Source organism: Henckelia pumila, chromosome 2, assembly GCF_033568475.1.
Source record: "Henckelia pumila isolate YLH828 chromosome 2, ASM3356847v2, whole genome shotgun sequence".
NCBI lineage: Eukaryota > Viridiplantae > Streptophyta > Magnoliopsida > Lamiales > Gesneriaceae > Henckelia > Henckelia pumila.
In genome coordinates, this window is record NC_133121.1 from 143,896,365 (window position 1) to 143,913,465 (window position 17,101).

General features: G+C 34.1%; 2 protein-coding genes across 2 annotated transcripts; one reads left to right on the forward strand and one right to left on the reverse strand.

The window, feature by feature from the left end:
* Positions 1-944: 944 nt before the first annotated feature.
* Positions 945-2,764, reverse strand: LOC140881028 (phospholipase A1-Igamma3, chloroplastic). The gene has a single exon (XM_073285980.1). The coding sequence runs from the start codon at positions 2,742-2,744 to the stop codon at positions 1,188-1,190; it is 1,557 nt and encodes a 518-aa protein (XP_073142081.1). The 5' UTR covers positions 2,745-2,764; the 3' UTR covers positions 945-1,187.
* Positions 2,765-11,426: 8,662 nt separating this feature from the next.
* LOC140879449 (phenylacetaldehyde reductase-like) lies at positions 11,427-13,460 on the forward strand. Its single transcript, XM_073283142.1, has 7 exons — positions 11,427-11,445; positions 11,582-11,710; positions 11,929-12,098; positions 12,185-12,373; positions 12,536-12,698; positions 12,825-13,011; positions 13,113-13,460. The coding sequence occupies exons 2-7, from the start codon at positions 11,605-11,607 to the stop codon at positions 13,249-13,251; spliced, it is 954 nt and encodes a 317-aa protein (XP_073139243.1). The 5' UTR covers positions 11,427-11,445; positions 11,582-11,604; the 3' UTR covers positions 13,252-13,460.
* Positions 13,461-17,101: the final 3,641 nt, after the last annotated feature.

Sequence of the window (17,101 nt, forward strand, 5' to 3'; positions counted from 1 at the left end):
TTGATTTGAAACAAAAAATAATATATGTATTAAATAAATAATATTAATATTTTAATCAGGGGCGACTAATATATATATATATATATATATATATATATATATATATATATATATATATATATATACTATTATATTAAAAAAAGTTGAGTGTCTTATAGTAACTGTTTTTTGGTGTGTTATGACACACAAAAAATCATCTTCTAATTCTACCCTTTTTTGTCCACTTTTTTCTCAACTTTTTTTTCCCACTAACTTTTTCCACCTTTCTTCAACCAGTCTGTATCATGTTTGTTTTTATCATTAATTTCATATGTATATATCTCAAATATCAATTTGATTATATTAGCTTATTAAATGTATATATATTATATTACCAACAATTAATTTTCAACTACTAAAGAATACATTATTTCATAAAAAAAATTCATAAAAAAAATTCATATATTATATCACACACACAACTGCGTATGCTTCTGTCGCTAGTTTGTTATTAAATAAGAGCACCACCTTATAACCGAACTAAAATTAATTTGGTGAAACCAAAGACGAAATATCTAAAATACCCTTCAAAAAACAAAAAAAAAATAAAATAAAAAGGAAAGAACACAATCTATGTCTATGTTTCAAACATCATTTGTCCAAGATTTTCTCCATTTTTGTACTTTCATTTTATTTTCAAATTTAAATTGATTTGAAACAAAAAATATAATATATATAAAATAAATAATATTCATATTTTAATCACACAAGCAAAACATGTGCAGATGCGAATAATATAATATTATTTGATTAACTCTTTCAAAATTAATATTTATAACTGATTTAATAAATATCCCAATTCAATACTTAATTTAAAAAAGCATACACAATTTTTTAAGAGATGGTAATCAATTTTGTGAAACAAATATTATATTATAATCATAAAAAAAACATTAATTTTTATTATAAATATATACAAAATAGACTCAATTTGAGTAGTAGAGATACATGATGTTTGATATCGTCTAACTAAAACCTTACTATAAACAACCGTGATACTTAATCGGTCAAACACCATGAAAGTTATTGTGCCATGAAAGTAAATATTTAGGGGTAGGTGACAGCATGTGAGTGGTCTATTCATGCGTATGCATGGGTAGTATCGAACAATCCCAATTATGGAGCGACCATTATCACCAAACATCAAATCAAATATCTCTCGCGAACTTGATCACTTGCTCGAAGTGGTGGGCCGTGTCCGGCGGATGCGCCTCTATCCACGGCCGTTCCGGCATCACCCACCGCCCATCGCTGCTCCTCGTCAACCCTTTATGCTCGTCTTGCCACCAGAATGGCGGCACCCCATACTCACCCTTCAAAGCATCGCAACTCTTGTTCACAAGCGCGATATCCCTCTTCATCGCCGAGCTGAAATCCCTGATCTCCTTTCCATGGAATCCGTCCAGCAGATGCAAATGGACTTCAAGATTATGCGCACCTCTAATGTCAACGTTCATTTTGAGGAACGGCGAGTGGGTGTGATCCAGGGCTAACTCCACCCCAACATGGGCGTAACTCCATGGGAAAGATATGGCTTCTTCCAGGTACTTCTGGTACTGGAATTTTTCGTTTGTGATTATTCCGGGAACCGTCGGAACTTTATCGTGGATGTTTATTACTCTCAGAACTTTGATCCCTAATTCGTCGCACCTTTCTTTGAACTTCAGGTTTCCCACTCTGGGTCCTGCGAATGAGAAAACGGTGATGGGTATTTTGCGGCGTTCTTCTACATTAACGTTTAGTTTCATTTCGGCTATGTCGTAAGCACTCAGCAGTGCAAGTGCAGCTCCAAGGCTGTGTCCGGTTACGGTAATGCTCAAATTCTCGCCCCTGTAACGGTGAATAATTCGCCGTAACTCGGCTAAAAGTTGTTCGCGGGCTGAATAAGTGGAGTACTTGCATGAATTTTCTTTGCTGGTGTAGAGTTCAAAGAAGCCGGATTCGATTTTTACGGACGGGTCGTCTCGGAAGAAGGCCGGGTGAAGTATGTCTTTGAGATCATGGATCCACTCCAGATAAGTCACGGTCCCCCGCCACGCGACGACTATGTCCCGGCGTCCCAGCCGCCGGATCTCCTCCTCGTCGGCGGAGACGGCCACGTACCCCATCCAGTTGGCGTGTTTGCTCCAGATACTGCTCACACCTTTGGATTTCTGGAAGAAATTGGGGAGGTTGATGTTGGATGTGGCGTAGAGAAACCGGGTAACCGCGTAGCCACGATCTCCCATGCCGAGTCTTTGGAAGAAATCGGCGCCCTGGTACTTGCATGTGCCGCAGTACTTGGAGTGCTGGTCGAAATCGAAGGAATCGTAGCAGAGCTGTGCCATTTCCCCGTAGCGGATAACCTCCCGACGGAGGTGAGTATTCATGGGGTCCAGCAGATTCTCCCAGTCGTTGCAGCCCTGGATTTCCTGCCATATTTCATGAAGTTCTCTGGGATCTTCTTCATTGGTATTAGTTTCTTGATCATGATCATTATCCTCTTCTCTGGTTTCTGCAGATAAACTTGGAAGACTAGTACCAGCTGAAAATTTAGTTGAAATCGCTTGTCTGGATATGATCAAACCTTTCTTTTCAGAAAACAAGAAGCTACAAGCATTATTTCTCCTGCAGGTACTGTTGTTGATGAGTGGCAGTGGCAGAAATTGTTCGCAGGTTTGGTTTTTGGAGGTCAGAATCTTGAGAGATGAATATATAGATGCCATGTTAGAATATGTAATTTTGTTTGATTTCGAGCTTGACCCAACAATATAATTGATCTTATAATTATTTATATATAATATCCGCCCGCCCGCCACTCTGTGGGTAACATTTGAGCACCTACTTCTATGTGCTGGCCACGTAAACATTTTTTTTTTTATAAAAAAAAATCCAAATCTGAATTTTGACCCCCGGTACTCGTTACTCCCACATTACGTGGTTCATGACCATTACGGAAAAAACTACTTTTTTGGGTGGCAGCACCAAATAAATTGAAAAGGGACTGAACCGATTCCTCCAAATGCCTATGAGTGGGGAAAAAACCGAGATATTTGGTATATTGAGTTATGATATATATATATGTATCGAATTTATCAAATTTTTTGGAACACTCAAGATTTCGATATGATAGCGATATATAATTCAACACTTTTAGGTATATATCGAAATATCAAAACATTTTATAAACTAAAAATATATAATATTTTTAAATACTAAAGTTATAAATTAAAATATATATACTTTTAGGTATGAAACGATATATACCAATATCATAACGATATTTCAATATACAACAAAATTTTGATGCAATTGATATGATAGTTATACGTATAGAAAATTTCGATATACCAAAAAATTTAATATTATATCGGTAAATTTTTTTATATACCATATTTTTCCATAGGAATATATATAAATTTTGAAACGACCCGGTACGATTTACCATCCCAATAAATGCTTACCAGCGTTTTTTTGTGTTTGGGTTCACCTCGTTTTACATGTTGGCGGCATTCGGTGTTTATATTTCACAAATGTTAACCAGAGTATCATGTATACATTAAATGCAAGAGAAGCGATCACACACACATGATAAAGATATATGGTAAGACCAAACGAATTAATATATTAAAATTTTGTGTTTATATGTTGCTTTTGTATAGTGACTAGTGATTGTTTTTGGACCACATATGAATATTATTCCACTTTCCTTTTATGGCTCCAAAGAAATATAAAGTTGACCACGTTTTTCCTCAAAAACACTAGCTATCTGGGTAGTGATTTATTAGTCTTTTATCGGTTGTGCTGATTTCAAATCCATTGATTTTGATGGTATTTTATGGTTAATTAATAATGAAATAATATATTAAATTTTAGTTCACTATTTATTTCAAGGTTTTAAAAAGCGTGAAGCATGTTGAAACGTGAGAGTCAAAATTCAAGATTTTTAAACTTAAGCGTGATTACTACGATTTTTAGGGTACGCTTAAGTAAAAAACATTTTTAATTTAAACTATTATTATAGTCATCTCAAACAAATTAACAGAGTAAATAATGAATAAATATAATAATTAAGTTCAAGTGTAATACATTAATTCTTTGTGAGATTATAATTCAATTTATTTCATCAATCATTTCATATCACCTGTCATCGAACATAAACTAAATTAATTGGTCTAATTTAAAGTATTAGCTGTAAAATCCCTCAATATGTACTGCATTCACATCATCGCTATACTTAACCATACAATATTGTACATTTCTAACATTGCTAACAATCACTCACTAATAAAATCGCTAATTTATGATCTATTTTTGTCTTATTAATCAATTTTGGTTTTTATAAAAATCACATTTAAGCGTATTTAATGACATTTGACATGATCAACTTGACCATTTTTTTACCGCTTTTGGCCGAAGCGAAGCGTTTTCGTGAAGCTTCAAGCTTAATCAAAATCAAGCGAGACTTAATCAAGCTTTTTAGAACACTGATTTATTTACACTTAAGTTATAAAAATTAAAATGAATTTCAAATGAAAGTATTATTGAGTGGACTTGATATCCGTACTAATTAATCTGAAATAATATATAAACATAAAAAATTGTGGATTTGAAGTTTATGATATTACTTCTGTAAAAAACAAAAATTTGAATATATTTGAAATCTATGAATTTGAAATTTTTCCATTCAAACACAAACAAAATGATTTAGACGCTCTTCGAACTAGTTTCTTTATTTAAAAAGCATGATACGTAAAGCAGTATTTTAATTTTTTTTTTTAAAAAAAACTAATATGTTACCCGATCATTAATTAATGGTAATATTAATTTATATATGAGATTCCATGTCAGTAAAGCGATATTCGGTAAATTTAGTTGCTCCAGATAAAAAAATTAACCAAAAAAACTTAGAACTGAAATTGAAATTTTCATATTCGTTTACAAATGATTGTGGTTTGATTTTGGTTTTGGAATTTTTTTTAAACAAAGTTTGAATTATTTGATTGTCATATACAATAATTTTTTGTATTATTTTATTGTCGTATACAATAATTTTCCATGAGATGATAATGTTCAAATATATAATACGAATCAGAAATTAAATGGAAAGAAAGAATCTTCTCCACCAACATAATTTTCCTTGGTGGCTTGAAAAGTCATTAATCGTTGTACCAAAAAGATCACTTTTTTTTTTTTAAATTTATTGATGTCAGTGAATAATGTTGGAATAATAGTGTGTAGAATTCAACCACGCATCAATATAGGAGAATCCTTGTGTTTTTTTTTAAATAAATAAATAAAATAATGAAGTATTGTTTACCCCAAAAAATATATATATTAAAGGGAATAAAAAACAATCCTAAATTTTTTATTTTTTTTTAATGTATACAACTTATTTCATCAGTTAATTCTTTTATATCCAAAATTTCACTAGGCCAAAGATCCAACTTTTTTTGGTCAAGAAAGATCACGTCTGATTTCCAGACATAAATGTATAGTTTTCTGATCCTGCACGAAAGTGGACCATATTCTATTGAGTGAGCTTTATTAACAAGTTTTGTTAGAGTATTGGGCTTCCCAGACCCATTTCACATTAACTTTACATATAATTATAATTTGTTTAAAAAACCTATGAATTAGAAAATTTCCCCCAAAATCCATGAGAAAGAAATAAGTTTTATATATATATATATATATATATATATATATATATGGAAAATTACAAATTTAGTCCTGTATGTTTGTTAATTTGCGATTTTGGTCCTATATGTTTTCACATTTCAGTTTTAGTCCTGCAGGTTCTGATTTTTGGTAATTTCGGTCCTTTTTATTCGAAAATGCTTACGTGACATTGTACACGTCAGCTCCACATCAGCACTGAATTGGTGTCACGTCAGCGCCACGTCGGAAAAAAAAAGACTAAAATTACAAAAAAAAAATAAAGATAGCGGACTAAAACTGAAATTTGAAAATATAAAGGACTGAAATCGCAAAGTGACAAACATACATGACTAAAAAAACAATTTTCCCTATATATATATATATATATATATAAATTTTCAGCGGTCCAACAATTCCTTCCCACTTCATGCCCGACCACTAAAACCCGGTGGTAGATTTTAGTTGTTTTTTATTTTGATTTTTTTCACCACTAAAACCCACCCCATGTTGTGTGTAATATAATTCATGAATTGCACGTATTTTGTTACGTAAGTTTAGTTATGGAATTTATATAATTAAATAAGACATGAGATGTAATTATGAAATATGAAAATTTGACACTTTAATTTATAATTAATATGATGTAACAATATAAACAAAAAATAATTTAATAAATAAAACACAATCATTTTTATTTTTTGAAAGAGTCAAATGAAGAACAAAATTATACATTATAATCAAATGCATGAGAAATATTTTTGGAGTTAAAAAAAACAAAAAATTAGTTAAATATTGAATCTTTCCCTTAATTAACAACGTATGTACACATGATCGACTGATGATATAGTTTTATTAATATTTGGAGATGAGAGGTTTTATTTCGAAATGGTTTGAAGCATGGCACGTAAGGATTCTAACCATTTGATCACCCCAAGGGGAATCATGATTTTATGTTTGATCAGTGAACTCAACTGTTGACATTGTAAGTTTTTGACGAAAAAAATCAATTTTAAGATATTATTACGTCAAGATACATAAATAAGTTATATTCTCAAAAAAGTTATATGTTATATAATAATGGAAATATTCATCCGAATACGCAAACAAGCTAGTCAAAGTGATAACATATATACATATACAATGACACATACATATAATCAAAATGCAATTAAATAAGGTCAATGATACTAGTTTTATTCATATTTTGACCCACTCATCGGTTATGATCGGAGATGTATTTATAGAGGGGCGAATAAACTGTTAGGATCAATTTGGGAGATAATATTTGAGCTACAATAACTTGATTCTTAAAATATCGAACATCGATAAATTAAATTAAGTTTGATTTTAAAACCAAGCGAAAGACACTCAAATAATCTTTCGTAAAAATCGATTAAATATTTTGTAAATCATTTTAAAAAATATGCAAGTTGAATGTGTAAAAACGTTTAGTTGAAGCATTTTATCAAACACTTTATATCAAAATTTTGGTATTTGACGAAAAAATAAAATGCTTCAAAGATGCATCTTAAACACAATAGCAATAGTAAGAAAATGCGATAAATAAATAGACACGAATTTGTTTATGGATGTTCGGAGATAAAAACTCCTACGACCCCTTCTTTCCCTTGGAAGAATCCACTAGAAGACTTTGGTTTATACAACCTTTGTATACAACCCACTCCACATTTAGGATTTACCCCACTGCCTAAGTTGGAACTCCTAGCACACTCGATTGTAGGATTCAACCTCACAATCTACATAATGTTTAACGTCTCTTATGCCAAGATTACAAACACAATCTTTAATGTCTTTGTGTGAAGACTCACTCAACTAATCTTTGAAACACATATCTCTTGTATATGTGTGAGTGATTGTGTGTGAGGATTTAATCCTTATACAATATATTTATCTCTCAAATGTATCCTCACACATTGGGCTTGCTCTCATTACATCTGATTTTCTTCATATAGCTTGTCCATACTTTGAATCATCTTCCAAAGCTTGTATTTGATCTTTAAAATGTTGAATATATAGGCTCTAAGAGTGATATATACATTAGATACAAGAATATGGCCGTTTGGTAAGCTTTTGGCAAGTTTCCGACATTTAAAACGGTCAAATACAACTTGTTGGCCATTTTTCCCGAGCTAGACTGGTTTAGTCCTGGACTGCTCCTAGAGCAGTCGGCCTGGAACAAGACTGGAGCAGTCGGATTGGAATATGAGTGACCAGTTGGAACATGATTTGTTGATTTATGGGCAAAGTGATGAACATGGAAGTTATAGTCATTTGTCTTGGCTTTCCAACACATCAAGAATCGTGAAATTCAGAGTTTATATTATAAATTTATGCACGTAATTCCAGACTATGTATAGTCTTAAGTTCTGTCATTAACCCATGCAAAACCAGCAACTTCCACTCAATTTACAAGCATCTTAGGCTTTGATTCAGACTTTGACTTGTGAAGAAGATTTGTAGATCATGTTCTTAGCTTTGTAACTCATAATTAATCGTTCTATTTGGATGACAGAGCTAATGTGAGACCTCGATTCTAATCATCTAATATTGAGATAAACAATAATAAAACATACAAGATTAAAAGTAAAGGAAATATATATTTTTTAAAACAGGGCTGCGCTCGATCGCATGAACTCGTTCGATCGAGTGCACCAATTATACCTCAAGCTCTGCCGGAGAATTCAAGCCATGCGCTCGATCCTATGAACTCGTAGGAACGAGCGCACAAAAAAAAAGACAATTCTCTGCCTCAACAAAAATGAGGGCCGCGCTTGATCCTACGTACTCGTGCGATCGAGCGCACCCTCTGCCCAGAAAAACATCAGAACAGAGCAGGCATCAACGCATCCAACATGCATATTACATTACAATATAGTTCTAAAGTTATACAATCCTCTAACTAATAGAACATGCATTCGATTATTAGTTTACAGACCAAAATACATCACAAAGTTGAAATATAGTTTCAACTCCTAAAACCAAGGTCTCACTTCTATCCTCTCGATCACCTATCCATGAGTTCTCTGGCTCGGTCCTGCCCCACTTATTGCCAAGTACACATACAAATAAAGACAACAGCCGGATAATCCGATAAGAATACAATTCTCAGTAAAAGAGACTAGCATGCAATATCACATAATAAAACAAAGCATGATGTATAATCAAATTCCACATAATCTTCAAGTAATTCATTTCACTGCGGAATAAAATGATATGCATGACTTTAAAACTTCTGGATTATCAGACTCAGATAATCAAAAGGAGTTCTTCTTTCTTTCTTTCTTTGGTTTGGGATCCCGAGGTTAAAATATCCAACAATCACACCAAAATCCCCTTTCGAGGTGGACGAGGTATATTTTAATTCTCTAGACTCTAGGGCATTATAGTGAGTTAATCGACACTTGTAGTAAATCGCCTACCCAGGCCACTCAACTATAATCTCCAGATCGTCTAATTCAAAATGAATAATCAATCGGCTCAATATAAATGCATATGAAATCTCATGCATTCAAATATCAATTCAATCATAAGTTCAAATAAGCATATAAATATGCAAGTATGTGATTTCTTCTAGGACACTCGAATCAATCCGGATTTGAGTTAATCGTCCTATTCCATTCCAAAGTCGTCTTATACCTTCTTGTCGTTTCACAGTCTTCAATCTGTCAAACACAATTCTCAATTCAATATCTATTCAAGTTCTACGATCGATAAGTAAGAAAGTCGATACTATACCGGCTCAAATTTTCCAAACTGATATACGCTGTAATCTCGCAACTCCAAGGACTTCGAACCAATCTAACGGAAGAAGTCACAAGATCAATATCGACATCAAAACCTCATCAAACTCGGTATAATCAAATCAATAGAAACGATATCCCGAAACTCAAACTGACGGCATAACGGCTATATTCTGATAAACCGGAAACGCATACATCATAATATCAATCCAAACAACTCATATCAATCATCATTCAAACATTCAAACTCAAATTATACACATCTCAAAACCCACAATTTCGAAATATGCTTCCAAAAATCATAACAATTCCGAACGACGCTCTATTTCAATTCCGTCTAAGAATAAACGATAAGAATTATCTCGAGAATATCATACCCGAAAAGAATCAAATTCCAACAACATCCAAAAAATAAAACATATCTTATCGGAGAGAAACTTACGATAGAACGAAGCTCTCGTTGCTGTGATCGCTAAACCGTCTTCAGAATTAAATTTCAACGGACGGATTGAGCTGAAAGCGAAATCTCAAAGCTTGAGAAGCTTTTCTCATGCCTTCAATGGTGATAGGCGACTTGGAGGGGAAAGGAAAAGTGAAGGGAGACTTTTTCAAAGTTTCTAACTTATAACAAAATCACTTTTTGCGTTTTAGACCCTGAAATTTTTAAAAATTTCAAATAGTCCCTGCTTAGTAAAAAGTCGTCTCTCGAATTCTGAAATCACTGATTATCTCTAATAACGTCAATTAAGATAAAAACGGGGCGTTACAGCTGAGATATATGACCATTCAACCAGAATTGATCTGTCAAACTTGTTTGCTGCTATAAGTTCGTCAAGTTCACTATTGAGGTGCCAGTTTGACCTAAATAACATCCGAACTGGTACAATTGGTCTGAAATATGACATGTATACCTTTGTGTTGGCTGTTGAAGCGTCTTATCATTTGTAAATTCGAGCACCACAATCCCACACAACCATCTGCCATTTTCGAGCACCAAAGTTGAGTGAAACTCTGCCCAAGTTCGAGTTCCATCCTTCTGCCACTTTCAAGCATCAAGTTGTTGTTCCAGTTACCACCTTCGGCAGCAGAAACTTGGATCCAACTGCAAACCACTGGTTCCCTGCTCTTTTGAAGCACAATAGAAGCAGTTTGACAGCAGAATTTCGAAGCATCAAGGCTTTCCAGGAATCTCGAGAGTTCAACATCATTTCGAACACAGTTATATAAATTTTGAGCAAGGTTCCCGCCCCATTTTCGAAGCAAGCTTTATGTCCAAATTCTGAAGGAGCTTTCTGCCCATGTTTCAGTATTTCCACCAACATCAGTTCTTACACAATTCTCTTGGAATCGAACACAGTAAGTGGGCTGTCGTATTTCTGTTTCGTGATATAAGTTTTTACGCTTATATTTGTTCTTGTGTGAGTTAATTTTTTCAAAATAAACTACATATGCTTTTGAAAACTCGATCGACATGATATGTATATTCGTTTCACTTGTTATGATATTTCAAATTCGTTGGTTGTTTGTTACATTGAATTTAATATTTACTAAATATCATGAAAAATTTTCAACAAAGATTCTTCGCACTCATTTTATAATATATGTTGTAAATATCATATTACATTGAATTTAATATTAATTAAATATCCTGAACATTATTAACTAACTGCATATTTATCTCTTCTCATCTCAACTCATTTATTTAACAGCATTTATCGATAATAGAAAGCATTTCCACGTGCAACGCACGTCACTTTTAATAGTAATAAAAAAAAAAAAAAAAAGCAAAACACAACTTTTTAAATACCAAATAATATTATATTTAACTATCGAATCCAGTCTTTAAATAAACTTGACTAAACACCAAAACAAAATTCCAAGTCCCATGACTTTAAAATGACCCCATTTCTAATTGCTCCAACGTAGTATAGTACTAGTGTCAATAATGCAGTAGGCCCTTCAGAATAGTCAAGAAAGGAATTTGTAGCAGGCAAAATTGAATACGGTAACATGCATGAAATGATTGGTCCTGTTTTAGTATCAATGAATTTGGAGTAAAGTTGTAGGAAAGAAAATTGGATACAAATGACTGTAACGTAAACAAACCTTATAAATATACTGAAACAAGAACAAATCTGCAGGAATCCATTAAGAAGATTTAGAGATGAAGAGTGTGTGTGTAACAGGAGCATCTGGATACATAGCTTCGTGGCTTGTCAAATTCTTGCTTCAGCGTGGTTACACTGTCAAAGCATCTGTTAGGGATCCCAGTTCTGTAACTTTCGATTTTTCCCCTTGTTTTTTTTTTGGGCGATTTTGTGTGTGTCGCATCGTTTCCTGATATGGGCTTTGATTCTTACTTGGTTTTAGTGTTACATTTCTAATTTTTTTGAGTTGTAAGTTTCTGAAAAAAGTTAAGCTGTACTGTATTCTTCCGTTGTTGTGTAAGAATCTTGATGATATGCTGACGGTGTGTAATAATCTGCAGATGATACCGTCAAAACGCAGCATTTGTTAGCACTTGATGGGGCCAAGGAGAGACTGAAATTGGTAAAAGCAAATCTACTTGAAGAAGGGTCTTTTGATGCTGTAGTTGATGGATGTGAAGGTGTTTTTCATACCGCATCTCCTTTCTACCATGATGTCACAGATCCACAGGTTAGTACTTAGTACTGTCCCTTCATGAATTTCGTTTCGAAACACATGATTTGCAAATGAATTGAGCTTTTGATCACTTCAATCAGGCACAATTGATTGATCCGGCATTGAAGGGGACACTCAATGTTCTTGGCTCATGTGCGAAAACACCCTCGGTTAAAAGGGTTGTTTTAACATCTTCTATGGCAGCCGTTGCTTACAATGGTAAACCTCGATCGCAAGTGGTGATTGACGAGACATGGTGGTCGGAACCAGAATTCTGCAGGCAAAAGCAGGTGAATATGTTTCAATTAATTTCTCTGTTCTTTGTGCGAAGCTTGGTTTAATTTATGTAATGTCCCCTGTCTTAATCGAAAACTTTGAAACCAAATATGATTAATCTTATAAGCATTCATGTTTATGTCTGAGCTAGCGTGTGACTTTCTTTCTTTCTGTAGCAATGGTACATTCTTTCCAAGACATTGGCTGAGGATGCTGCCTGGAAGTTTGTGAAAGAAAAGGGAATTGACATGGTTACCATAAACCCAACTATGGTAATTGGTCCACTATTGCAGCCAACACTTAACACAAGTTCTTCTGCCATCTTGAACTTTGTAAATGGTTGGTCTTTTTTCGAATGAAGCCACCCATATATATACCTTAGGCAGTGCGATCGAAACATGGACATATGAAAACCAAATCCAAATCCTTATTAATTCACTGAACACGACCTTTCGGAATTTGCAGGTGCAGAGACATACGAAAATGCCACCTTCGGATGGGTAAATGTGAAAGATGTTGCAAATGCACACATCCTGGCATTCGAAAACCCTTTGGCCAGCGGAAGATATTGCATGGTGGAGAGTGTGGTGCACCACTCAGAGATTGTGGAAATATTGCGTCAACTCTACCCAACCTTTCACCTTCCTGAAAAGTGAGTACTCGATCGTGTATATGGATAGGATCCCATATCGATTTTTGCATTTTTTTTTTTTTTTTTTTTCATTTTCGGAGATCCGCCGCTCTTTTATGCAGGTGTGCCGATGACAAGCCATTTGCGCCCAAGTACGAGGTCTCGAAAGAGAGAGTAAAAGGCTTAGGCATTGATTTAATTCCTCTTAAAGACAGCATCAAGGAAACTGTGGAAAGCTTGAAGGAGAAGAACTTCTTTTAATGCTATTTGAATTGCTCTGCTTATATATCTATATCTATATATATATATATATGTTGGTCCATATTTTTTGGCATCGGTCTTGAATTGAATTGATAATTGCAATACAAGGATCAATTAATCTCCTGCATAAAGAAGACATAAATGTGTAGAAAAATGATGGTCAAGTCTCTACTCACGTTTACTCTTCCTTAGCTAAGTTGTTTTTCCTTTAATTTCAGTTTATCGAGTGCATGCATTAGATCTGTCTCCTTTATCTAATTATTATTATTATATTATTACTTTAATTAACTGACTTTCAATTAATTGATGAAGTCTGAGATAAAATTAAAATTATATCCAAACATAATTCGCAACAAAACCAAAATAATTAGGCAACTTAGTCATTTTATATGACCTTGTTAGGTTTGGACAGTCTAAAATCACATAAATACCAGAAAACTTTTTGAGTGAGTGTTATCTGTTAGTGTTGTCAACACTTTACGATAACACTGTGCAGCATATTATTTAACTAATAGCAAAAGTAAACAATAACACAGATAATTATGCACAAGTATCAAATACTTGCGCGATGCCTCATGGCGAAATAATCACTAGAAAAATAAAATCAGTTTACAAAAACCAATTAGTGATTGTTTTATGAAAAACTATTTTTCTCAACAAATTGAGAAAATAAAAGACTTCCTAAAAACTTGTAAGAACTAGAATAAAACATCAATAGGAAGTACTAAGCCGAAAAACGAAAATCAAAGAAACACTTTCTAAACAACACTTCACTCGTGTGTTCTTCAGTGTTTCTAACACTACTCGGCAACACAGTGTAGTAGCGATGAACACTTCAAAAATTTTTCAACGATTGATCTTCAAAGTCGGAACATGTACGAATATAACCACGCGGAGCGCCGGACCGGTCTAGCGAAGAAAGAGATCATTGAGCCTATTTTGCCGTTTGGAACCCTATAGTTTTACTTTAGAATTTCTGCAGTACTTTCTCTATGTATTTTGCTCTCTATATTTTGTCTTCTTTGATCGATCCTATGCACTCCTTTAAATAGAACTTCAAATTGTTTCCATAAATAAGAACCTACATATCAGGGAAACAAAATATCATTAGATATTGAATATTTCGTATTAGATTTAATCAATATTACCAACTTTAACACTTGTCTAAAAAAGGCAAAACTCCTAAGATAGAAATCGAATGTAATAAGAAAATAGTTTAAAAGACATGTGCACAACATGATCTTTCAAACTCCTCCTTTTTGCCTTTCTGGACAAAACACACAAACAAGTGCAAATAGCTCCCCCTATCTTTATGCAACTAATGCTCCCCCTGAATTTAAGCATCTTAGAAACAGTGTTGTGTGGTTGTATTTTCAACACCGACTCTCAACACACAAGATCAGAGTATCAGATAGTGCATTAGCATATCAGAGATTAATAAATATTTTCGAACTTAAAGCAAAATAACAAACTAATAGATAAGGATAAGAAAAATCTTAAAACCAAATATCTAAACAGCTTTCTCTTCAGCTTGATCAGCACTTGATCCTACTCCCCCTTTTTGTCCAGAGGGCCCTGGTAGTCCAAGTTTAAGCCTGTACTCAGCCATTAAGGCTTCATAATACTCGAGATCAGCTTTGGATTGAGCAATTTTCTGTTCAGCATGAGCCATTTGAGAGCGAATAGCAGTAGCATTCAACATAATCTGAGCAGTGTTATGAACGGTCATAGGTGGAACTGACTCAGTGTTGGCAACACTGGGTACAACACCAGTCCATGGTAGATCAAGCTTCCTATTTTCCTTCAACAATCCAGGTGCAATCTTGATAAGCTCTTCTCCTCCGATCAATTCTTCATCATCCTCTGGTTTGAAACCTTGAGATTCCAGCATACCATAGATCAAAGAAGGAAACAGAAACTTTGTTGCTTTCCAACCACCTTCTCTAAAGGTCATAATATTTTCAAACACCAAATTTCTAAAGTCCAAAGGTGCTTGAGTTCCAATAGCAAACAATGCAAGTGCTTGTGGCTTAGTTACCACGGTTGTATTGGTCGATGGCATCCAATTCCTGATTGCAATCTTGTGAAGCAAAGAAAAGAAAGAGGTAAGCTTTGCAGCTGACAACCTGTCTGGGTGCAGTGGAAATTTGTGAACCATGCCACCAGTGATCACCTTTGTGACTTGATCAATGTCTTCAGTAACTGCATCATCTTCAAAATCAGCAGTATTGTAGTGCTCATTGATCAAAACATGAGTAAAATCATACACCTTTCCCCTGATGTATACTCTTCCAAACTTGAATGATTCTTCATCTCCAGTCTTGATGTTCAGGTTGCAGTAAAATTCTAAAACACCTTTCTTGGAAAAAGGTCCAGCAGTGGTGACAGTAGAATATAAATTCTGCTGTTTCAAGAATGTCACCAAATTCTGCTTTTCAAAGAACACTTCTGTTGAAAAACTGTGTTCAGATCAATTAAGAATTGATATCCGGTGCAGCGGAAGTTTAAAAATTTTATTTTTATTATATGAAACGATTCCATATATGGGTATCAAAACTTTTACGATTAAATTTGTTCAAGTAAAAATAAAATCACAATTAAATTTTTACCTCGTCAAGCAAAGGTTTGATCGTGGACTCCAACAGAATTTAATCTGCTCTTCTTGTAAATCCCGAGAACCGATGACAGTCACGATCTAACTCCGGAATTAGGTCCACGAATGAAAAACAGAAACCCTCTGATTGACTGCACTAGAAATCAATCAGAAGTTTTACGTAGAGAATAAACAGATATGATCTGTTAATTCGAATTGTAATTTTTCACAAAAATCACAAGTCGAATTTTCTCCAAAAGGGACAGAGGAATTTTTGAAAAATCCTCTTGAGTAGTATAGAGTGAATTTCGAAAATTACAGTATTCAATGTGTGTAATTTTCGAACCCAACACCTCTATTTATAGATAATTTCTAGTTATAATTGTATCAGGACTCTAATTCCTTAAAGCCCATAATCCATAACTTAAGCCCAACAAGCCAAGCCTATTGTTATAGAAATTAATATAAAATTCATCGTGACTCCGATTGATAAACTGATTTCACCAATGTGCACAGAAACCGTTTCTGCATCTTTTAGAGTCAAGATAATTTTTCTGAATCTGAATTCAGTGATTTCCAAAAATTCTCATCCCTATGTCATTTTAGGAAATCTCACTCCCTTTAGTTAAGAAGTCCAACTTCTCTTTCATTAAATTTAACTCTTTAAATTTAACTATCTCTACGGGGTTTTAGTAATCCATTACTTGTGTAACCCTCAATGGTTCAGGAATACAGCTAGCCGTGGGCTCACAACTCCTTGTGACTCGGAACAACAATTTCCGACTTACCCATCGAATCATGGTAAGAGCGCCTAGCAACATCGCCCCATGATTCCCTAGGTATTACTGATAGTGCCTACAAGAACCAGTAGATTTTGGTTAGCGTACAGTACGGTCCCTTCATCCATATATCCCGATCGAATCAACAACCATTGGTATATCGAGAGTCGTTCGAGATTCGATAACTATGCATAACATCTTGAAGATCTATTAGTGACATCGCATGTGTTACTAGGAACACCAAGTAACCTAAAACACATCATGTACTCTGGCCAGAGATTCGTCATACTAATATCTCCTCAGATCGCATAGGATATCCACACTCGCAAGTATGTGGTGAATCCTTGACAACAAAGCATCGACTCCTATATGTGTCATAACTGTACCCAATCCCGACACCTGATGAGCCCAATAGAGTCGGTAAACGAGTCAAAGTACAGTACTAGCATATAGAGTCTCAATGATGTTTCAAGTAATA